The 23,556-nt window shown below is 34.9% G+C and overlaps 4 protein-coding genes across 5 annotated transcripts; 2 read left to right on the top strand and 2 right to left on the bottom strand.

The window, feature by feature from the left end:
• The first annotated feature begins 1,203 nt into the window (after positions 1-1,203).
• Positions 1,204-2,853, top strand: LOC105973825 (ethylene-responsive transcription factor CRF2). The gene has a single exon (XM_012998877.2). It carries the CDS (start codon positions 1,714-1,716, stop codon positions 2,758-2,760), a length of 1,047 nt encoding a protein of 348 aa, XP_012854331.2. The 5' UTR covers positions 1,204-1,713; the 3' UTR covers positions 2,761-2,853.
• An 8,640-nt stretch (positions 2,854-11,493) lies between these two features.
• Positions 11,494-12,755, bottom strand: LOC105973670 (arabinogalactan protein 41). The gene is made up of 2 exons (XM_012998703.2): positions 12,294-12,755; positions 11,494-11,811 (listed from the first exon to the last, which is right to left on the bottom strand). The coding sequence occupies exons 1-2, from the start codon at positions 12,421-12,423 to the stop codon at positions 11,711-11,713; spliced, it is 231 nt and encodes a 76-aa protein (XP_012854157.2). The 5' UTR covers positions 12,424-12,755; the 3' UTR covers positions 11,494-11,710.
• Positions 12,756-15,985: 3,230 nt separating this feature from the next.
• On the top strand, positions 15,986-19,857 carry LOC105973787 (uncharacterized). 2 transcript variants are annotated; one of them, XM_088817554.1, is made up of 3 exons: positions 15,986-16,583; positions 16,676-19,084; positions 19,176-19,857. In XM_088817554.1, exons 2-3 carry the CDS (start codon positions 16,753-16,755, stop codon positions 19,631-19,633), a joined length of 2,790 nt encoding a protein of 929 aa, XP_088673680.1. In that variant the 5' UTR covers positions 15,986-16,583; positions 16,676-16,752; the 3' UTR covers positions 19,634-19,857. The 2 variants fall into 2 exon arrangements, with proteins under 2 accessions (XP_088673680.1, XP_012854290.1); XM_012998836.2 differs by lacking the exon at positions 15,986-16,583 and having other exon boundaries at positions 16,675-19,084.
• Positions 19,843-22,362, bottom strand: LOC105973788 (uncharacterized). The gene is made up of 4 exons (XM_088817572.1): positions 21,870-22,362; positions 20,659-21,514; positions 20,275-20,515; positions 19,843-20,160 (listed from the first exon to the last, which is right to left on the bottom strand). Exons 2-4 carry the CDS (start codon positions 21,497-21,499, stop codon positions 19,974-19,976), a joined length of 1,269 nt encoding a protein of 422 aa, XP_088673698.1. The 5' UTR covers positions 21,500-21,514; positions 21,870-22,362; the 3' UTR covers positions 19,843-19,973.
• Between the last annotated feature and the right edge of the window lie 1,194 nt (positions 22,363-23,556).

Genomic DNA, 23,556 nt, shown 5'->3' with positions numbered 1-23,556 from the left:
TTTATTTATTACATAAATGAGTCATGCATATAGTGTGAGAATTAATTAATTCCCTTGTTACAACAATTTACAATTTCGTGTGACATTTTTTTTTTTAATTTTTCCTAAGTAAATATGTTTCAGTTAGTTGAGACCAGAAAAAATTATTATTTAAACGCAGTTATTAATAATGTAGTATATAAAGTAGCATGGTGGTTGAAAGGTTATACTATCAAATATAATATGATTATATATCTTATTTCAATAATAAATGTTGATTTAGAAATTGGTGATTTTATTGATATATTATAGAAATAAAATGTGAAACATAAATAAATAACAAAAGATAATAAATAACGTGTTTCTTGTGAGAAAGGGTAAAAACTGGATGAGTCAGCAGTCATCATCCACAAAATATAGGCGCCAAAATCTGAAAACAAAATGACTAGAAAGTCCCTTCATTAGTGAACTCTAACAGAATGATTAGGAAAAAGCTAATTACGACCTAATTATTAACCACGCGCAGTTAAAATTAAAAAAAAATAATAATAATAAAATAAAAAATCTTCTCAGTCAAAGATTGAGCAAGAAGCATAGCACTCGGTCGGTCATTTGACTGACCAATTTAACGGAACCGTCCCCTCCCTGTCACGTGACAAACTCATAAACATATATTTTTTTTAATTAATAAAATAAAACAACTCATACACATATTTCAAGATAGTGAAAATAGTTTAAATGTAAAAAATATTTTTTTTTACAGCAGTAAAAACCCTAAGTTCAAATTTTCTTTCATCATTTATATATATATATATATATTTTTGTGAATGTTAGTCAATAATTTTGTGAAATAAATATGAATATTTAAATTTTATGTGTAGAAATGGAAAAAAAATGATTATTCTAAAAAAAAAAAAAGAAACCACATTGGTGTGGCTATTTTCAAGATTACCCCGTCCGTGATATGGGTCCAATTGGTACACGTGTCAATCACCCAGGTGCCCATTAGATGCGGCGGCTCGTTTAAAAAGAAATAATCCCAAATATAATGATGATAATTATACCGATATTAATTAATTAAAACGCTTTCAGAAAAAAAAAAAAAAAAAAAAAGAGTGGGAATTTATAGAAAAGAAAATAAATGGAAAACTTTTTTAGATATTTTAGTGATTAGTCCTCAGTATTATGTGTTTGAGCAAATCGGACCCTATAAAAGAGTGGGATTCAGAACACATTATTCGGTCTTCACCATTTCTCTCTCTAAAACACACAAACACTTTCTCTATCTTCAGTACTTTCTCTCTCTACTGAAAAAGATATAAACACCACCACCACCCAGTCACTTACTTCAGTACTCTCTCCCTCCTCCCCATAAGAAAAGAATCCAAGTTTCCATCTGGGTTTTTTTTACTCTCTGTTCATCGATACCCGGTTTTCATTTCCTTTTTCCGGCTTCTGCAACTGCTTTGTCTCCTCTCTTTGTTTACTTTCTCTCTCTAATCTCTCTCTCTCTCTCTGGTTCGCTTTATCTCTCTTCTTTATCCGAGATTTTTATTTCCCTTTTTCTCTCTGTATGTTTCTTTAACGTTGCTCTGCTTTCTCTCTCTTTATTCTTGGAGAATCTCTCTTTATTTCAGCCTTCTTTCACGCTCGCTCTTACATATATTCCCTCCTCCCTTTTCGCTTTCAATGCGAATCTGAGAACATAAGCTAAAAAATCTACGAGAAAGAATCATGTTGTCCGGCACAAGGGTCAAATACACCGAACACGTAAGCCACACCACAGTTGTCTCCAGGCCGGAATATTCCATTTCCGGTAGAAAAAACGTTTTTCCGGCGGAAATACCAGCCAGGATTGTACGGATATCCGTTACCGACGGCGACGCCACAGATTCCTCCGGCGACGAGGAGGATGCTTTTTCCGGCAAACGACAGAGAGTCAGGAGGTTCATCAACGAGGTCAGAATCCAGCCCTGCACCAAAGACGGTGGAGGAGCTGTTGCCACGACGAGCGCCAGCGCCGCCGCCGCGGCGAAGAGCAGCCGCCCGTCGTCGGTGAGCGTGCTGAAGAGGAAGAAGAGCGGCGGCGGCGGTGGGAAAGCGGAGAGCAAGGTGCCCAAGTCGGCCGTCACCGTTAAGAAGTTCCGCGGCGTGCGCCAGAGGCCGTGGGGGAAGTGGGCGGCGGAGATTCGAGATCCCCAGCGCCGTGTGCGGCTGTGGCTCGGCACCTACGAGACGGCGGAGGAAGCTGCCATGGTCTACGACCACGCGGCCATCCAGCTGCGTGGACCAGACGCGCTCACTAACTTTTCCAACCCACCTTCAAAGGACAACAAAACAAGCTCCGAGTACAACTCCGACGAGGAGTCTCACAACAATGCCAAATCCCCCAAGTCCGTACTCCGTTTCGTCTCGGCGGCTGACTCCCAAGCCGAGACCGAAGTCGAAGCCGAAGCCGAAGCCGAGTCGTCTTCCATCTTCTTCCCCTCCTCCGACAACGCCGTCGCCGGAAAGGAGAACGACGACCGGAGTCTCTCAGACTTCTCAATATTTCCTCCGAATGACGATTTGTTCACCGAGTTGAACTCGGTTCCGGTACCCGATTTGTTTGCGGAAACGGGTTTCTCGGACAACATATTCGGGTTCGATTACTACTGCAGCAACGATATGCTTATCGGGTCAAGTACGGATTTCGGATTCGGGTCACCCTCTTGGCAAACGGATGATTTCTTTCAAGACTGCGGTGACTTATTCGGGTCGGATCCTCTTGTTGCCCTCTGAGAGTTTTAATTATTAGGAAATTATGAAAATCGGCTAAAATTTTGCTGATTTTCGAAAGTTTTGAGAGTGGGATGTATTTTATTTTTATTTTAATATTATAATATATATTATATATATTTTTCCTATGTAGTTGTACTAATCTTTTCAGCCGTGTCGTATTTATGTAAAATTTGTGCCTTATTAAGTAATATAAATAAATTTTGTGGTAAAATAAATATTAATTGGTGCGATTTTTTTTTTTTATTTTTTTTTATGTCAATTACTTTCCGGCGACGGAAGGAAACGGAGTTATTACACCATTGGCCGGCCGGGCGGCAGCACGTTATTTATGTGCTTGGTGGCTGGTGCCGTACGTAGTTTGTGGTTGGGGTAAATATTTTGTCTGAATGGAGGCACGTGCGACGGTCACGTGACTTGCGAAGTAATGAATTAGGTAAAAGAATGAAATGGAATGAACCCAGGTTAGCTTATTAATAAACATCCCACGTGCTTAATCAAAACAGATTTGCCTACCTTCAATTTGTCATATTATTTGTCACGGTAAATTTAAAATGATGTTTTCATGATTGTTCTTTTCCTAATTTGCCCTCGTTACTTATCAAATTTTATTTTAGACATTGATAGGGAGTATTAAAGCGATGTATATTTTAAGTCATATTTGTACATTTTAATTCGATTTTATAAATATTTATTAATTTTCTTAATACGTGTATTAAATTTTTATAGTAAGTGGGTTTTGAACTGACGTGCATGTGTTAAAAAATTTAATATATATACATGGGTTCGAGAAAAAAATCATATAATGTGAGTAAATTACTCATCTCATTCATTTTATTCCATTAATTTTCTCACAACTAATTAAAATTAAGAAGAGAAAATTATAATTAAATCATTACTAAAATTCTAAAATAACAGATAATATAAAACAACGAATAATTCAAAATAGCTAGATAAAATTGAGTCTGGAGTTATGGACATAGGGGAGTAAATCGGACGGATCCGATCGGATTTAGCCCTCTTGAAAGAATTCCGATTTTTGTTCGACAGTGAAAAACTAATTACAATTCCGGTCCAAAAAAATCTGAAATTTGGAAAACGAAACGAAAAAATTGTTCCAAAATCGGAAAATGTCTGGCGGAACTCGGAAATTTTCAACCTTGTCACCTAAAAAAGGAAAATACGTAGTAGTATTGGTATTTAAGTGTAATGTTCAGAGAAAAATCGGAATATTTGGAATTATTTACGGAACTTAAATCGGATAAGAAACCAGAGTCTCATACATATTCCAATTTCAATCCATTTTAATTTCGAAATTTCGGAATTCGGATTGAAATATATTATTCCAAAATCGAGAATATTCGGATCAAAATCGATCAAATTTTGATTAAAATAGATACCGAAAAAGTTGAAAATCTAAAAATAGGTAAAAGAATTTATTGTATAAATTTAAAAAAAAAATACCAAATGTAATTAAAGAAGAGGAAATAAAGTATGATATCCAGTTCCAGAAAAGGAAGAAATAATATTGTCTTTGACGACATTTTATTTTGGGAAGCACAAAAATGAAAAATGAAGGACGTAAATTATCCCAGGTGAGGTGATGTTCTTTGGGACCCTTTACTCGTGTCTTTGTCTCTTTGCCCATTTTTAGTAAATCTATACTCATTTCCTAATAACTACTCCACCTATTTTATTAATTTTTTTTTAATTTCATTTAATTTTTATTCAATATTATTTTGTTTGCTTCCGGAATTTATAATTTTTAGGGCGAATTGCATATATAACTCCAAGGAGGAGAACTTATTTGCACTTCTATATATCGAGATCGAGATCAAAATTAGTGATAGGAAAAAGTCCTTTATCTTGTCATTTGCCCAAAATACCCCTCAAATATATATAATTTACCTCAATTTCATCTATAATATTCGAACTTAATAAATACTACACATTAACCCCCATCAGCGGTGGTCAACATCGGTGAATGTACAAATTGGGTTCGACATTGATTAATTGGTGAAATTGGCACTAAATTAGGGTTTAAATCATAAAATTAAAGGTAATTTTGGTATATATGAGAGAATTGTTTTTACATGCATGCAATTAAATGTTGATGGATGGATATATTTGCAAGACAAAAAAATTAGTGCTCTTATCACGAGCTTATTCCCACTTTTTTGTCTACATGATATCGTCTAATAATATATATCTAAAACTAGTCGAGAAAGGAAAATTATATAGCGGTTTTCTTTAATTTCGACGTTTACCTTTATTTTCAAGAAAACAGGTTTCTTAAACAATATTTGCATCATTTTTATTTGTTTAAATTAAAATAAAATTAGCCAAACACCCCTTATTTGCATCACTTTAGGGTTTCCAAAAACCCTAAAAACAAATATATATATTTCTTGCTACAAAATACTGAACATTAATTATTTATTTATAAAATATTTTGTATTATCTAAGCATCCACCATCCATACATAAAAACCTATTATTTGCTACATATGTCTCTCCATATCTTCATATAATCATCAAACTTTCCCTTAAAAGATATTCCTGCAAATCTCTGCCACTTGCCTTCCAACTTGCATACCATATATACTTACACTAAAAAATAACTCAGAGAGAGAGAGAGAGAGAGAGAGAGAGAGAGAGTTTTTACCCTTTGGTGTGTGTGTGTGTGTGTGTGAAAGGCTCAAATTACAAGAACTTTATTAAATGACAGTTACAATTGATATTACATAAAAATAAAAACACCAAAGTGGTCCTATGATGAGCTGTGAATTCCAGAGGTGACATATATTTGGACAAAAATACCAAGTTAATTAAACTGCTCATGCATCAGAAAATCTTTAGCTTTTCTTTTTAAACCATGTATATATATATATATATATACACATAAATATATATATGTATATGTTGTATGTACCTCGCAGAAATGCCAGAAAAAATATGTGACCTACTTATATATGAGCCAAGAATTTATTAATTGTGCTTTTGTCATATGTTCCTCTGTAATAAGTTAAGTGTTGCCCCCAGAAAGACCAGCCCCAAGTTGTCTTTCTATGGTTGAAATTAATTTCTCAAATATTCAAAATAGGTAAAATATTTCTAATTAATTTCATAGTTGGTGATTTAAATTAGTAATGCAAGTGTTGTGGGCTTATTGACTAGTGTAGAGACAAACCCAAATTGGAATTTGGCCCATTCTTGGTCAACGATTTGGATAGTCTAGTCAACTGTTGACTCGGAGTACCATTAGCATTATGAGGTGTGTACGGCTCATTTAAGATTGTTTCCTCTCAATGTTTATGAGATGTAACGTAGTTTTACGCCATTAATCTACGTGAATAATCATATATATAAATGTGTGCGAATATTTTTATATGTAGATCAATAGTTGCAAAATTATCTTATGTATTTTCACTGGATGTAGTATTTTGCAAAACCATTCACTTAACCCATCAAAATGACGGTTCTAACATGTTAACCGATGCCGGTTTTACCTATTGTTTTTTTTAAACTCCAAAACATACTGAAAGTCTGAAATTCTAAATTTTCCGATTTTCGTACGATTTTACACAAATTATTTTATAAAAAGAATATCATTTTTAGGGACTAAACGACGTGGGATTGTTCGTAACACCGTTTCACTTTAGGTAGAGTTGGTCCCGTACATTTTCTTGACTGTCGATCGAACTCGTAAGAACCGTCGATCCTTCATCAGTGATAATTAAACGAATAATTGATTATGAAACTAATGATTTGTGCTAGCTAAGTCATTAGATAAATTTGGTCAATCCCTATTCATGAGAGACCAAATTAAATTGAAAGAATCTATAATTAGGTCTAATATCCTTGAACTATAGCCTAATAATAAGAATTATCAAAAAAAAAAAAGCCTAATAATAAGATCCAAAGTTACCCAAAGTTCCAAACGAATGATTCGTTCACTTGATATTACGGAAAATCTCTTCTCGTATCTCTCACGAGTGAGTTCTTACAAGCACCTGCTGGAGAACATAAATGTAATTATGCAAATATAAAAAAGGAATTTTTTTCGTAATTTAACACCAGATCGAATGGTGCTAGCAAATTATCCTATAAATTATATAAATTAATGAATACATATCACATGTATATAATTCTATAATTTTATAATACATATATAAACGACCCCTCGATGAGTGCATGACAGCTTATGTTAATATTTCAAAAATTTCAGACACACCTGGTTGGGCCAAGTGGCCAAGCTGAAGGACTAAAACTTGTCTTTCATTTTATTAGCTGTTTTTTCTTTTTCTTTTTTTTTTATTTTTTTTAATTTAATGCTGGTGTTTTAGTTATTGATGATGTCAAATCAAACTAGCTACATATGCATAGATACGTATATATAGCTGTAAGAAACATGGAAATTTTGAAAGGCGATTCTTGTGCAGACTTTTGTGGCAAATACAGATAATATTTGATGAGCCAGAAATATTAATGCATGGTCAATACTCATTTGTAGAGAGAGAGAGAGAGAGAGAGAGAGAGATTCTGAATTGTGATGGGCTATCATAATATATATTAGAGGATCTCTCTATATATTCACAATCCCAATTTGCCGCATACAGACGCAAATATGTCTTTTTCTTTCATATTGTGCTGTCTTCAATTGCGCTCATTCAGATTATACTCATTTCATTATGCCTATAGTCATTGCCACGTGTCTCGGATTAATTGTAAGAGAGTAGTGTAATTACGTTTGCGTGACAAATACTAGTCGACACGCTCAAATTTATCCGATAATTTCCCGATAGTTCCTATTTTGAAAACATTTCATTCGACATGAAATTATATCATAAATTCAAATATAATAGTGTTTTGGGTAAATTATTACAACGACGGAACTCCTTTATAGTAGGGTTATTTCACTTTCGCCATAATATATATATATATATATAGTAATTGATTATTTCATCTCCACTCTTGTCATTCTTCAATGTAACTCGTAACTTCGCTCTCTCCATACTTCGAAGTAGCAAATAAATCTCTATAAGAGAAAATCTGCTCACATAGTTAAGTGGTAAAAATAACTTAGGAATTTGACTTTATCTTAGCTGATTTGTCTTAATTTACACTAATAATCAACTTAGATTATTTTTTTAAAAAAATATTATTATTATTATTCTATTATTATTGATATTCTTATCTAGAAAAAAAGACAATCCAAGAAGATACCAAATAGAATCCCGAGTAAAATGCAAAAGACAAAAAAAAAATGAAAAGGGAAATAAATAAATAAATAATAATAAAATATATATTATACTATTATATATATATTTATAATAAGAAAAAAGAGGGAAAAAGAAAATAAGAAACGAACTTAATTAAAGATTGGGCAGGAAATACTTGTCAAAGATTTGCAATCAAAGGCACAAGTCGCAATATGAGAGATCTTCTTCGTTTTATACTCATACAAGTAGCAGCCAATGAGAGAATTACACGTCATTTAATATGTGGGCCCTTTTCAATTTGGGCCTGGTCCCCATCGGCCCACAGTTCCACTTGTGCCAGCTCAGCTCAGCTCAGCCGCTTTTCTGCAGAGCAGAGGAGGACTGCCGCTTGCTAGCTTGCGCCGCGGTGTGCGTACTTTAAAAAGTTTGTTCCTTGTGGGCTGTGGGGCGCGTACTTTAAAAAGGGCCGGTGGGAAGAGAATTGAGGATAGGTTGACCTTTCTTCCTTTTGTAAAGCCAAATTCAAGGTCCCATGTTCTTACTCAATTTTTTTCTTTTCCCTAATTTTTTTTTTTTTTTTTTTCATTCTCTTTTTAGAAATAAAAAATATATCTATATACCACCGGTTTGGATAACTAAAATGTTTAATTACCATGCAACTTTTTTCAATGGAACAAACAATTATATACATGCGTTGAGTAAACTTTGTTGTCGTGCAGTAGCATGTAAATCTCACACACAAGCTGTGTAAACTGCACTGGGCATATATACATGGAAAAAAAACATGTTCATTCAAGAATACCAATTATATTAAAGTCCGAACCAAGGCACTACCGGTCATTTCTACAGACACATAAGCACTATGCACCCTCGAGCATCCATTGAGCAATCGGTAACTCGACCAAACCCAAACCCTTGCCACGGACAATTGCACCCCCACACACATGCTTATAAATCAATCTCCCCTTCAACAATTGCTCTCACTGCAAATCGAACACGTGACATTGACTCTATAGTACTACTTGTAAGACCTCACACTCTACCAATCATTCTAAAATCAATTGATGTTAGAAAATGCGCATATTTTAGCATTACAGTGCAAACACACACATCAGTGCCCACAACATTCAATTACATTACATCTCAACTCACTCTCAAGCCTCCACCGCGAAGTAATTAGTGACTCGACCCAACAAAGACCTATCGAGCCACTAAGAATTGTACCACATGGACCGGTTCACGAGTTGAACCGGACCCTAACAACTGCGGTGTCCAGTTCGGCCCATGGTATTGGCTCTTCAACAAAGGTAGTTTTACCCCTAATGAAAGGGTACACGTGGCGGACAGGGGTTAAAAGTTGAGGTATTGGGAAATGTAGGGTGGGAAGGGAAGAAGAGCCCATCAGTTCTGCAAAATTATAAATAGGGCCCAGAAAAAAGTCACTCTCACCTACCGACAAGAGAGTGATGGGGCACAATTTTGCAGATCTTTTTTTTGGGCCTCAAATCTTTCAGACTGCCCTATTTTTAACCCCTTTTGTCTCTTATATGCACAGTTGCACCCATATATATATTCATTTCATACTACTCAAAGGTTACATTATGCATGTGAAAATGCATTTTTTGTATTTATGTCAGATTTTTTTCATTATTTATCTTAAATAAATATATATACATAATTTTTATTTATTTATTTCTGTTGTATTTAAGGAAATTCTTTTATTATTTATTTATTTAATATTATTATATATACTGTGGCGTGTGGTGATATTTTGCTGGTTTTGCACAAACATGTTGGCCTTTTAACAGTCACTCAAAATATCATTACTACTTTGAAAAATATCTCGAGTTTTTTGGTCCTTTTCGCAAGTCCAAATTGTGGATTTCTGATACTTGTAACTTATTTTAATAAAAAAATTAATTATTTAATTACGTGAAATTAATTCTATAGAAAAATACGGTCAAGTATACTTGCGGTTATTTTTTTATTATTTTTTTAATTTAACAGTTAAAGCTGGGCTGGGCCTAAAACACTTTGTCCATTTACCTTTCCCAATGGGCTTCATCCTGGACCAATTGACATTCATGTGTGTGTATAATGTATATATAGTATATATATATGGGGTAAATTACGGTTACCCTGAGGTAAGTACAAATTACGAAAAAGTCCCTCATGTTTGGGTAATTCAACCACCCTTTAACTATGAATTTTCTTATACGTCAAGGGTGTCAAATTCAACATAATCTTCTACATTCCGTGGAATGTTCTCTTGTTTATACTTGTTTTGTGCAAATATTCAGTTTCTAATGCACCACAATCTGATATTTACAAGTCAAGTGACACATCTTATAATCATCTTGTTTCAAAATGTGGAGCTCGAATGGGGTAAAACGGGTACAAATTGGAGAATATTCCACTAAATCTGACACCGCAAAGGTGAACGTGTAAGAAGATTCATAGTTGATGGGTGGTTGTAATTATACAAACATGAGGCGATTTTTTGTAATTTAACCTTACTTTAGGGGGTTTGACGTAATTTACCCTGTACATATATACACGTTTGATAGAAGAGAAATATGGTTCCAAGAGGATATTTGTACTCCTTTCTCATGTTTGTTAATATGTAGTAAAAGTTGTGATATAAAAAAAATAGAAGTATATTTTTCAAATTTGTTCATTAACTACATACGTTCGATCTTTATTGACAACATTGTTTAGATCGACTTCGTTGTAGGTTACATGTCTAGATCAGTGCACACTTTTCGTATTGTCTGTAGACTACTGAACAAGAGCGAAAATTATAATTACGAATTTATGTTTCAAGACAAAAAACCCGGTAAAATACAGCACCGAAAGTATTGTACATCGAAAAGTTCATCGTCGACGTTGATCCATGAGATAAACCCCAATTGAAGACATAAGAAGAAAGGCAATGTGAAGTTCAGGCATGAGCTGTCTTGAAATTAAAACATCGTATTTCACAAAGCTGAGTGGTATAAGAATTTCTCCTATACTAAACATCCTATCCAGATTTAACAAACTATTCACCATTATTTATGTGTATATATATGTATATGTTCTATCTTGCCTATTGATTTGTTTGTGTACAATTTTTTTTTTATTAATAACATTTCCCATATATATAAATATATATTTTTTTGGGATTCAGTTACATAAAATACTCTACACTTGTATAAAATTAAATGCGGTTGATCAATTTCATTTATGAGAACAAAGGCAAAACGGCAGTTGAGTTTATCCCTTCTTAAGAATTAAATTTACTATTTGATAAAATAAATTAAACATATTTTAGTGACATTTGCAAAAACTTTTAGAAATAGATTATAAGCTTTTCTTTGTTCACAATACGTTATTTATGAGTTTGCAAAATCAGTTTTTCGCTTTTGTTTCTACTTAAATAAGTTGTTTTAAGCTATTTTTTTTATAAGCACCTCTGGATCAGTTTTTTTTTCTATATAAGTTGATTTTCCATCGAATTTACAAACACGCACAACTTTTAAATTTAAACACTTAATCCTCAAATTCTTCACTAAAAACGTATATCCCAAAATAAAATGAAAATAACTTCCAAACACTGCGATATTTGATGCACAAGTAAAATCTTGCCCCCATCATACAAAACATTCAAAAACATGGAGATTCATAATTATTATTTTAGTGCAATAATGAAATTGTAAATCCAGGAGAAAAATAAGAAGTCAACGGAAAAAGTCAACAGGAGAAAGGAGAATGATCAAAGGTGTGGATAAGATAAGTGAGCACCAAAGCCAACACCATCAGCCCACACGCAATGCCCTGGTCAATTGTTGTCCCTGTTTATGCCATTCCATACTAAATTATACACCTTTATATATATATATATATATATATATATATATATATATATATATTCGAAACAATATAAAAGTTTATTTAGCAATTCAAAATAAAACGAGGGGGATTTTTTAATCAACGCGTAGTCCAAACCAAAGTCGAGGACGATTTATGTTTTAATTTAATTTAATTTATGCTAAAATAACACTTTGCCACGTGGAATGACGACCTCAACAAAAAAAAACTTCAGTTATTAGTGAAATTTGCAGTTGAAATATTTGAATAGACCTGAATTTGATAATACTATGTTGAAATATATATTCATTTAATATTAGTAGCTCGAAGAATATCGATAAAAAATATTGAAAGAAAACAATAATAAAAACGTAACATTCAAGAAACAGCATTTCCATGATTTTTTTTTCTAAATAAAGTAAAGACAAATTGTAATTGTAATTAAATAAAAGAAAGAAAAACATACCGTCACTAGTTGGGGCAGGAGCAGGGGCAAAACCGTCATGGCCATGGCCTTCAATAACAGGCAGAAGGATTGCAAAAACAATAGCAATTGTAGCAAATATGCCAAACGAGACCTTATAATTCATTGCCATCTCTCTCTCTCTCTCTCTCTTTTTTTTTTTTTCTTTCTCTATCTCTCTCTCTCCTCTACTCGATTAAATCTTCTCTGCACAGAGACGAGTTAGAGAGAGAGAGAGAGGAGAGGAGGAGGAAAGAAATGCACCACCAAATTGCAAACTGTTTTCACGCTAAGGAAAATAAAAAGTGGCAAGTTTTTGTATGGTGGGTGGTGGGCGATGGATATGGAAACCATGTTTTTTTTTTCTTTCTTGTGTGCCTCCCATACCATGTGCTTCTCTCTCTCTCTCTCTCTCTCTCTCATCGGGTTCTATTCGTGGAGATAATCACCGGGAGAACCGGTGGTCCGTGAGAAGAGATGAAATATACACGTGAGCAAATTACATGACTTGAAATAATATTGGTTTAAACTATAGTTGAATTGTGTTGTTTGTTACTTTGTGAATTGTGATTTATTTGTATTATTTAGGGTTAAACACAAAAATGCCCCTGTGCTATGAACTTTGTATCATATAATCTTTGTACTATATATAAGTACAAAAATTCCCATATCATTACATTTTTTTCAAAATATAACGAAAATGTCCCTGCTAAAGCATATATATATAATAGTTTGTTTGAGCCATTTTCCACTATATGTTTTACCATTTTCAGTCAATTTTACCGGGGGAAATTTTTGTATTTATATTTTTTTTCCTCCAAAACATCTAAGTGCTTAGATTTTTTTAATTTTCTGAATAAAACCTTTTATTTTTGTCATTCTGAGTTTCTTCATTTTTTTCCTTAAATGTCTTCCGCTAGTTCAAACATCCTAAGATTACAAACATCTTTACAATCCTATGATTGTTGAGAATTTGAACTATCGAAAGACATTTAAGAAAAAAATGAAGAAATTCAAATTGACAAAAATAAAAGGTTTTATTCAGAAAATAAATAAAAAATTGAGCAATTAGATGTTTTGTAGAAAAAAATAAAAATACCAAATTTTACCAAGTAAAATTGACCGAAAATGTTAAATTATATAGTGGAAAATGACTCAAACAAACCCTTATATTTTTAGGCTTTAGCAGGGGTATTTTCGTCAGATTTTGGAAAAGATGTAACAGTATGGAAGTTTTTGTATTTATGTGTAGTATATGGGGTATATAATACAAAGTCCATAGTACAGGAGTGTTTTGTATTTAACCCTCTTATTTACTTGTTGTTTTATGACTTGGCTCATTATATGAAACTTTGTTATTTAATATGAATGTGTTTCTTAACGACGGTCGTTTTTTTTTTTTTTGAGTAAATTTAAGTCAATTACAAAGGAAAATATGGAAGGGGAACTCGACCCTAGACCATTTTAAAATCATTTTAAAATTCATTTAAAATTTGGTTTTAACAACGGTCGTTCTAAAATCATTTAAAATTGGTTGAGTGTAGTTGAACAAAACCCTCCTAATGAGGGTTGGTCTTAACGACGGTCGTTTCAAAATCATTTAAAATTGGTCGAGCATAGTTGAACCAATTCAATTGTGACCCGAATTATTGTACAATTTGATGCAATTGACCATACTTAAATGGTAGAATCGCTAATGAAGGTGTAGTAAAGCTCACTCATAATAATTAAACTTAAATGTTTTAATAGAACTTAGAAGTAATATTAAAACACAAACAATATGTATAGTTTCTCAAAATTAAAGGTAACCTTTTAATCAAACAATCAAAGGAAATAAAATAAGAAACCGAGAGAAACGGTTACAGGTAAAGGGACGAAGATGGGGTCCCACTCGCTTGCGAGAGTGATGGTACCCCACGTTTACGGCCGGCGGGAATCTATTCACTCCTACTTCGCGCCACATGCTACGGTCAAGATCCTTCCACGTGGCTTCATCTGGCTTATGTCAAATATGTTAAATACAGTTTGCACCATAAAGTATACCCTCTGTAACACTTACCCCTTAAAGTATCATTTGTAACATTTACTGCCTCAAGCACAATTTAATTTGTATTTTAAATTTTAACACCTTAAAAAAATTATTTCATTGAAAGGAATAACTAAAAGATTAATTAAATTATACAACTAAAAATGTTTGTTGAAAAATAAAATATTTTAAAATTTAAAAATATTATCTTGTATTGAATACTTATTCAATAAATAACATCTAATTGTTATTGGACCAATTAATCAAAAATACTCTATCGATAAATTTTAAGAAATCAATACATAACAAATAGACTTCTTAAGTATTAAAATTTATTTTAGTTCGTTAATTTTTTTAAATATATTTTCATTCATTATTACCCAATATATATTACTTTTTAATTTTTTTTTCATTAATTAATTTTAGTTACTTTTCAATTTTCTATGAACATTAATTATTAGATTGTTATGTTTATTATTTTTTACATTTTAAAATATAAAATAATTGATGTGGAGGGGGTAAGTGTTACAAATAATACTTTAAGGGGTAAGTGTTACTTGAGCTATACTTCAGGGGTGCAAAGTGTATTTAACCCTAAAATTTACAGTGGGTCCAAGTCTAACAAAGTAAAGTAAAGAAATTTTAGTTGCACGGGCCCGAGCCCATTCTGAAGCCCGAGTAAGTTGGATCAATTGACAGTCATTATTTAGGAAGTTGGGCCTAGTAGAACTAGACCCATACTTGTTAACGGTGGAAATCGGACTGATATAATCGAAATTGACACGTTCGTAAAACTTCTAAATTTATTTAAAATGAAAATGAATTTCAATTCCGTTAAAGAAATGGGATTTCATTCACTCTGGACAGAACTAGATTTTATTCAGATAAAACCGACAAGTGTTTACAGATACAAGATCTTTTTCTCTCGGAAAGTCTTTTCAAGAACACATGCTATTCTAATAGATTTTTTTTCTCTCTCTCTTGTTTTTGATTCTACGACCTTAATGTGAAAAATTGCCTCACTGAGATGGCACCTCTTATATCACAGATCCACGCGCTCCCTTTAACAACCTCTCTCATCAGCTAGCAAACGACGTGGTTCCAAATCAACCACTCACGAGCTTCGACGTGGCAATTGTGGTTACAAGCTTGAGTTGTTTGATCCAGTGTGATCAGCTGCACCTTTAATTAGGCAAATGCACACTCCTTTGATCAAGCTCAACTTCTTTCCTCTTCCTTAGCACGTGGTGATCAATACGATATGAATCTCCTATAGCAGGGACGGGTTACTGAAGGTTACACAGAGTGTAGCATTACCGTTGATCTATTTCTATAATACACCCAGTGAACGTTACATCGAATGTAGCCTTACTGTTGATCTACACACACCAATGTGGATATGTGTGTGTGTTTGTATGCTTATAAATGATGAATATCTACTCAGTGTAGTATAATATAGACCGCAAGCAACGATTTATTGTTAGATGTTTTTTTCTTAACTAAACACCCTCTAAATTATATTTTATGTCCACACAAATATTCACGATAAAGGTGAAATTGGTAAAATAGAAAAAATAATTAATTCGAAATTGAAACAAATAATATGATTCCCTAATCAACCTCAAGAAAAAAGGGGAATAAAAAGATTCTTGCTTGCTAATATCCATTCATCACTAGTAAAAAGAATTCCTATTTTTCGTGAAAAAAAAAAAAAAAAAAACCAAAGAAAATAGCAGCAAAGCCATCACTGAATGAAAACCGAAATTCGCGGGAACACATTTACACACAAAGACACATCAAAACGACCCCAAAAAACGCGGGAGATTTCAACGGTCAAAATCTTGGAATTCCAGAAGATCCTGCTTCAGCCAAGCCCTTCAGGTGATGAGAGAGAAAAAAAATTACAAGGAAAAAGAAAAACAAAAAGAAAAACAAAAAAAAAAAATCAAAATTGAAAATACTGGATTTTGATTCTCAGTTGGGTTTCCATTCCATCTTCTCCGATGGAATGCCCAGATTTTGATTCTTGATTTCTGAAATATTGATTTTATCTGCCATCAAAAGAAATCTCTGTATTGATTTTGTTGCTATTTTCTTTGAATTGTGATGCTTTGATCCTTGTTGCTGTTTTTTTCTCTCTCACGCGCCGCCGTATCGAAGAGGGTTTCTGCTGAATTTTCTCAGGTTCCATAAGAACCCCCAAAATTCAGCAGTTTCCCCTTTTTCTCCCCAGGAAATTCAAGATTGGTTTTTTTCACCCCCAACAGGTGAATTTTTCTTTTTCTATTTCTGTAATGATTCATTATGTTTCTCCAAGAAAACTTCTTTTTGTTAGCTGAATGTTTTCATTGCACAGCAGGTTTGGTTCTTCAGACTGGAAATTTAAAATAAAATAAAATAAAAATTCAATCTTTTTTTCTTCCGAAAAAACCGGAGATGGATCAGTTCAGGCAGATTGGGGAGGTTTTGGGCAGTTTGAAGGCATTAATGGTAATGAAACACGAAATATCGATCAACCAGAGACAATGCTGCCTGCTTTTCGACATGTTGGAGTTAGCCTTCGAGACAATCTCCGACGAAATCCGACAGAATCTGAAGCTCGAAGACAAGAACACCAACAAGTGGAAGCCCCTCGAGTTTCCGATGAAGGAGCTCCACAAAGTGTTCAAAGAATGCGATCTCTACATACGACAATGCACCGACGTAAAAGAATGGTGGGGCCGAGTAATTAGCCTCCACATGAATAGGGACTGTTTGGATCTCCACATACATAACCTCCTCTCGTCTTTCCCCGTCGTGATCGAAGCGATCGAGACCGCGGCAGAAATCTCGGCCCTCGATCAAGAAGACATGCAGAAGAGACGAATCTCCCTCATGCAGAAGTACGACCAAGAGTGCGACGACCTAAAACACTTTTTGTGGAAATTCGGCAGAGAGTACTTAGTCCCGATAGAGATATGCGCCCGTTTAGAAAACGCTTGGAGCGAAGACCGTTGGCTCCTAGTCAAGAAAATCGAGGATAACAAAAAAACGGGGCCCATCGGTGAAATCTTGATCAGGAAAATGAAGAATGGGGATTCGTTGGATCGGAAGCTTCCGTCGAGCAACGTTTTGGTGGGGGCCCAAGATTATTTAGTGAAGCGGCGTTTGGCTTCGACGGGTGGGAATCTGAAGGAGATTCATTGGATGGGGGAGAATTATGCGTTGAGGACTTTTTACGGTGACGTGGGCCCGTTGTATTCCGAGATTTCTACGATTCTTTCGCTTTCGCATCCGAATGTGTTGCAGTACCTTTGCGCCTTTTACGATGAGGATCGGAAAGAAGGGTTTCTTGTGATGGAGCTTATGAGTAAGGATCTTGGTTCCTACATAAAAGAAAATTCCGGACAGAGAAACCGGGTCCCGTTTTCTATACCAATTGCTGTCGATATTATGCTGCAGATTGCTAGAGGGATGGAATATCTACACTCGAAGAAAATCTATCATGGAGTTTTGAATCCTTCGAGCGTACTTCTAAAGGCGAAAAACGCCTCGATTGGAGGGTTTCAAGCTAAAGTTGCGGGGTTCGGTTTGAGCTCGATCAAGAGCTACTACACTTCGAAAAGCCCTAAAAAAACGGGGGTCGATCTCGATATTTGGTTAGCACCGGAGATTTTAACCGAATTAGAAGGTAATAAAAACATTTCCCCAAACTACACCGAGAAAGCCGATGTTTATAGTTTCGGGATGCTCTGCTTCGAGCTTCTAACGGGGAAAGTTCCGTTCGAAGATGGCCATTTACAAGGCGAGAAGATGGCTCGTAATATACGAGCTGGCGAGAGGCCTCTTTTTTCGTACCCTTCTCCGAAATACTTGACAAATCTCACGAAAAAATGCTGGCAGACGAACCCTAATTTACGACCGAGTTTTTCCTCTATATGTAGGGTTTTACGGTACATCAAGAAAATCCTCGTCATAAATCCGGACCACGGCCACCCCGACTCTCCGCCGCCACTAGTGGACTACTGCGACATGGAGGCAGGGTACTTGAAGAAGTTTCCGGAAAAGGGGGGCGCGGGGGTTTTGGCCCCCCCGGTTCTGCAGATCCCGTTTCAGATGTTCACGTACAAGATAGTGGAAAAGGAGAAATTCTACTCCAAGAAATGGGAGATTCATAGGCCAGCTTCGATGTTTGACGAAGATCATAATATGGACGATTTCTTGCTTGCGCCGAGCGATCGGAGGTCCGTTTGTTCGGAGATTATCGACACCAAGAATTCCGGCATTGCTGTGGATATGAGGTCCGTTATTTCCGAGATTCCGCAACGGAAAATGCACCCGTTGGATCAGAGCTCGTTTGGTTTGGAGAGTCCTAGGAGGAAACTTTCGAGTAAATCGTTTAATCTGGAGAGGAGAACCGACCAGAATTTCACTAGTCGGGAGCTGAGAGAGGTTCTTGATAAAGCGATTATAGCATCCAAAGTAGCGGAATCTTCTCAGTTAGTGACGAAAGTGACGGAGCAGAAAGCGGAGAGTACCGAGATTCTTGAAAAGAAACAGTCTTTGAGACCAATAGTTGACCAAAAAACGAAATCTTTGGAGGGGGAAATGATACTGCGGCCGACGAGAAATCGGAAATTAAGCGAGATTCCGGAGAAGATAGTGAAGAATGGAGAATCTATAAAGAACACCGTTGAAAAAACCGAGGAAAAAACCGAGGAAAAAACTGGCAAGACAACCGTGATCATTAAACAGATGAAAGATGTAATAAAGACCAAGAAAATTGAAGGTTTGCTCTTTTCTTCCATTTTGTTGTCATAATTTCTACGTCGAAATGTAGTAAAATATTCTAAATAGAATTTCTGATTTTGTTTACTCAGAAACCCGAAACAGGAAAACGAGGCCCGTTTTCTCCGCAGCTTCATCTCCAGCGAGAGCTTTCGGCCAATCAGAAGCACCGAAAAACGAGCCGATCAGAATGAAGAAGAAAACTATGTCCGTTTCTTCGCCAGCTTCTTCTCCGTCTAGGGTTTTCAGAAAGTGCAGCCAATCAGAAGCATCACCGAAAGACGAGTCGCCGTCAAGAATGATGATGAAGAAGAAAAGTGCACCCGTTTCTTCGCCAGCTTCTTCGCCTTCCCGAACTTTCGCCACGTGCGCTTCTCCTTCGCCGAGACAGGTGTCGGCCTGTCATTCGTCGGTGGAGAATAATTCTTCTTCGTCGCCACTGGACCCGTTCGGGCGGTGCTCGAGACTCGGTAGACAGACCTCACTTCCGGACGTGACTGTGGGCCCACAAAGACCTAATCTAGATCGTGTTTCGTCTCATGTAGCATAGTTTTTTTTTTGTCTGAACTACACAAATGTAATATGTTTTAAGGAAGAAAGAAAGAAAAAAGGCAATGCAGTTTAATTCCGGTTTAGGGGGAGTGTTAGAAAAGCCATCATTTGTTCATATTTTGAGTATATTCCTTTTTAATTTTTTAATTTATTATTTTTTTTTTCAGTTTGTATATTTTCGAAATGAAAGTAAAATTTTGGGATTGATTTATTTCATCAAAAGCATAAAGATGAACATGATCATGTGATTCATATACAATCATAAACCAAATCAAGAATCAGATTTGAGTTCAAAACTATATACAAACATAAACTCGATCACAAGATCGACCCACAGATTACATTGGTCGAAAAAACCGATCTTTTCCACTGCAATACAGCATATAAAGTTTCTCATAGTAGCTCCTTGCAAGAATTCGACATTCGTTTATAGCATTGGGAAATTGCCGTTTAATTTTGGAAACGGGTTTCTTTAATCGAAGCTCCGGATCCCCATCGATCAAACACTTCGCCAAATCACGTCCCCTAATATATATTTGAAAAAAAATTAAAAAATCACTAACATCATTTTAGGTCATGATATTTTATAAGACGACCAAATAAAGAAATAAATACAAATACCAAAGCAGAAGTAACTACCCCATCATCACGAAGTGGCAAAGCGATTCTCGTGTAGAAACTTGGTGTCGGTAAAGCGCACACACGGCATTCATACAAAGCTCGTCGTCTTCTTCAAAGGCATCGAGCATGTGGGCCCCACATCTCCATGTTTTGCTCCTCGGTTCCGGATTTTGATCATCAATATTAATATTTTCTTTGATTGGCGAAACCTCGTCTTCATTGTCGGAATCATTGATTTCTATAGCCAAATTTGTATTATCTACACATAAATCATCTTAACTTAGTCAAAATAAAACATCTTCGAACCAACAAACTCAAATTGGAAAAAAAAAGCAACATAAATATGTTAATCCTACACTCTTATAGCTACCATCAATTTTTTTTTCTTTCAAAAAATCATACCTCTTCCCTGAGCAAAATGTACGTTGTTCTCGACATTTACGACACCGTCAATTTTTGCGTTCAACAATTCCCGTAATCCAACCGCCAACGGCACCAATTCGTCGTACTTCTTCTTGAAAACTTGAGCCGCCTTATAAGCCGCGAAATTCTGCCGCCTCAAACCCTCAACAGTTTCTCTCAGCTCCTTCACCGTGCAATCACCTTCTAGAAGCTTCCGTCGCATCTCTTCGATGGCATTATCGTATTTTTCTCTCGCAGCAGCCTCGATCTCGATCAGTTGCCGCTTTAATTCCACCACAACATGATCCGTTTCCAATTGTTTCTGCCCCATTTGCTTCAGTGTTTCGACATACTTCACCAAGTGTGCTTCAGCAGCCAAATTTTGATGGCTCAATTGTTCTATAGCCACACGAGCCTCCATATTTTTCGCCCGTAATCCATTCTCCGTTTCTTCGGATTCGGACAATCGGGCCCTTAACTTCTCAATGATTCGATCGGCTTCCAATTTTTGCAGCTTCAATTCTTCAATCTCTTTGCTCATACGGGCTTCTCTCGTTTCGAAACCCTTGAGCTTCTCGTTGCACAACGGACCATTTTTCAAGAAGTCGTCTTTCATCTCCATGATCTTCTTGAATTGCTCGGATATTATCACTTCCTTTTCGTTTATCGTTTCCTTGAGTTCCTCACAGACCCTGGCGAACTCCTCTTCTTTCTTTATTCTTACACTACTGCCGGAAAATCGATCAAGCCCGGTTAAGCCCTCTTTTGTTCTCTCCAACGGATCACGACCCGTTTCAAGATTTTCCCTCTTGATTCTGACCCGATTCATTTCAAGATCCATTTTTTAATATATCACCTAGCAAACAAAATGTGAACACCTTCTTATCACTAATGTGTTTGACCATAACCCTCTTTACTTGTACAAAAATTGCAACTTCATGCCATAAAACAGGGCCAAAAAAAACAGGATCAAGATTTTCCTTCTTGATTTTGACCCGATTCATTTCAAGATCCATTTTTTAATATATCACCTAATAATAAAAATCCAACAAAAACATGTGAAAAAACACCTTCTTATCACTAATATGTTTGATTCATAACCCTCTTCTACTTGTACACAAATTATTACTCCATGCAAAAAAAAAAAAACAGGGCAAAAAAAAAAAAGGACAAAAACCCTAATTTTAAAATCAATTGGGTCAGAAGATTACCTCTAGCTGCAGCTGTTCTTGCAGAATGTACCGGAAAAAGACTTCACCGGTCACCACCGGAAAATTGATACATGAAGAAGATGAAGAAGAAATGGGGTCAACGTTTCAGTCAATCCTGAGGAAATGTGGCTCTGGTGTATGATAATTAATATGATGCTTGAATAAGGGAAATAAAGTACACTCAGATGCTTTTTACAGAATGATTCTTCAAATGAAAAGAAAAAAAAAAACAAAAAAAAAAAAGGATTTATAAATGGGTTGTGTGTTTGTTTATATTTGTTGAATTCAAACCCTGCATGCAGTTTTTGTGCAAAGAGACAACAAATCTGTCTGTGTGTGTAAGTGTTTCTATTTTGGTATTAAATATTTATTGCTGTAATAATTTATTAATGCTTTGAATTACTTGATTCGTGTTTTAGTCTGCAAATGACAACAGAAGTTATTAATTGTGAGTTACGTCAGTTTTAAGTTCTTATTTCTAAAAGTTGGGGGTGTTTGTAAATATTTCGGAAAATGAACTTAAATAGAAAAAATATGGTTAGGGGTGCTTGTAAAAAATTAGCTTAAAACAGATTATTTTAAGAGAAGCAAAAACAAAAGTTGATTTTTCAAACACGTGAAAACAGATTATGAGCAAAAAACGCGCATAATCACTTTCAAAAAGCTTTTGCAAACACCACCATTTTAAAGTTTAGTGAGTTAGTGGGTGGTTTAGTTGTAATTAGTGAGTTAAGTGAGTTACTGAGTTATTTACATGAAAATACTAAATAGGTTTACTTAAGTTTTTTTTTTTTTTTTAATTACAGTTTACTTAATTAGTTAGGGCATCTCCAGCCAGCTTGAGTGGTAAAAAATGAGATGCTATATCTATTTTAGCTAATAAATAGTGTTTTCACAACTCATTTTCTATCATTCACTCCAATCATATTATGTATAATTTACCGTTCTATTATATTTTGGAGTAAAAAGCAGTTTGCCCCCTAAACTATGGCTCGTTTTGCACTTTGCCCCCCAAACAAAAAAGAATTGCACGTTTTTACCTGAACTCGTTAATTCATTGCACGGTGCCTCCTAAAAGGAATATTCCGGCAATTTTGACCGGAATATTACAACACGTGTGTTGCACATGAGATTTGCAGTGGCAAATTTGTCCCTTCACTTACATTCTATATCTTAATCATTAAAAAAGAAAAAGAAAAAGAAAAAGAAGAAGAAAAAGAAAAAAGGGAAAAGAAGAAAGAAAAAAGAAAAAGAAAAGGAAGGACTTGTCATCCCATATCTCAGTAAAAAATTCTCATCAATTTTTCGTGTTCCAATTTAGCTTTCATCTTCTCCATATTCATCATAGTTGGAGATGCTCTTAGTTGCAGTAATGGGTAGTTTTCTTTCATGATTAATTTGCATGATAGGCATGTTTTTTAGTGGGGTTATTTCATATATATTAATATATGGGAAAATGGGAAAATGGGAAAACCCCTTCATTATTTCCAATTATCTCGAATTAGTAATTTCGAAAAAAAATTAATTTTTCTGGAAGTATAAAACTAATTTCAATTACTTCAAAGAAATCGAAAAAATTAGAATTTCTAAAATTGGAACTAAAAAAATTGTTTAAAGTTGACAATTTACATATCCGAATTGGTGGAATTCGTAATTTCCATTTTTATGTGTAATTTTCGGAAAAAAA

This window comes from Erythranthe guttata, chromosome 1 (genome assembly GCF_056151865.1).
Source record: "Erythranthe guttata isolate IM_541 chromosome 1, IM_541, whole genome shotgun sequence".
In the NCBI taxonomy this organism is placed as follows: domain Eukaryota; kingdom Viridiplantae; phylum Streptophyta; class Magnoliopsida; order Lamiales; family Phrymaceae; genus Erythranthe; species Erythranthe guttata.
Note: the sequence above shows the minus strand (reverse complement) of the source record. Positions and strands in the feature narration are given on the sequence as shown.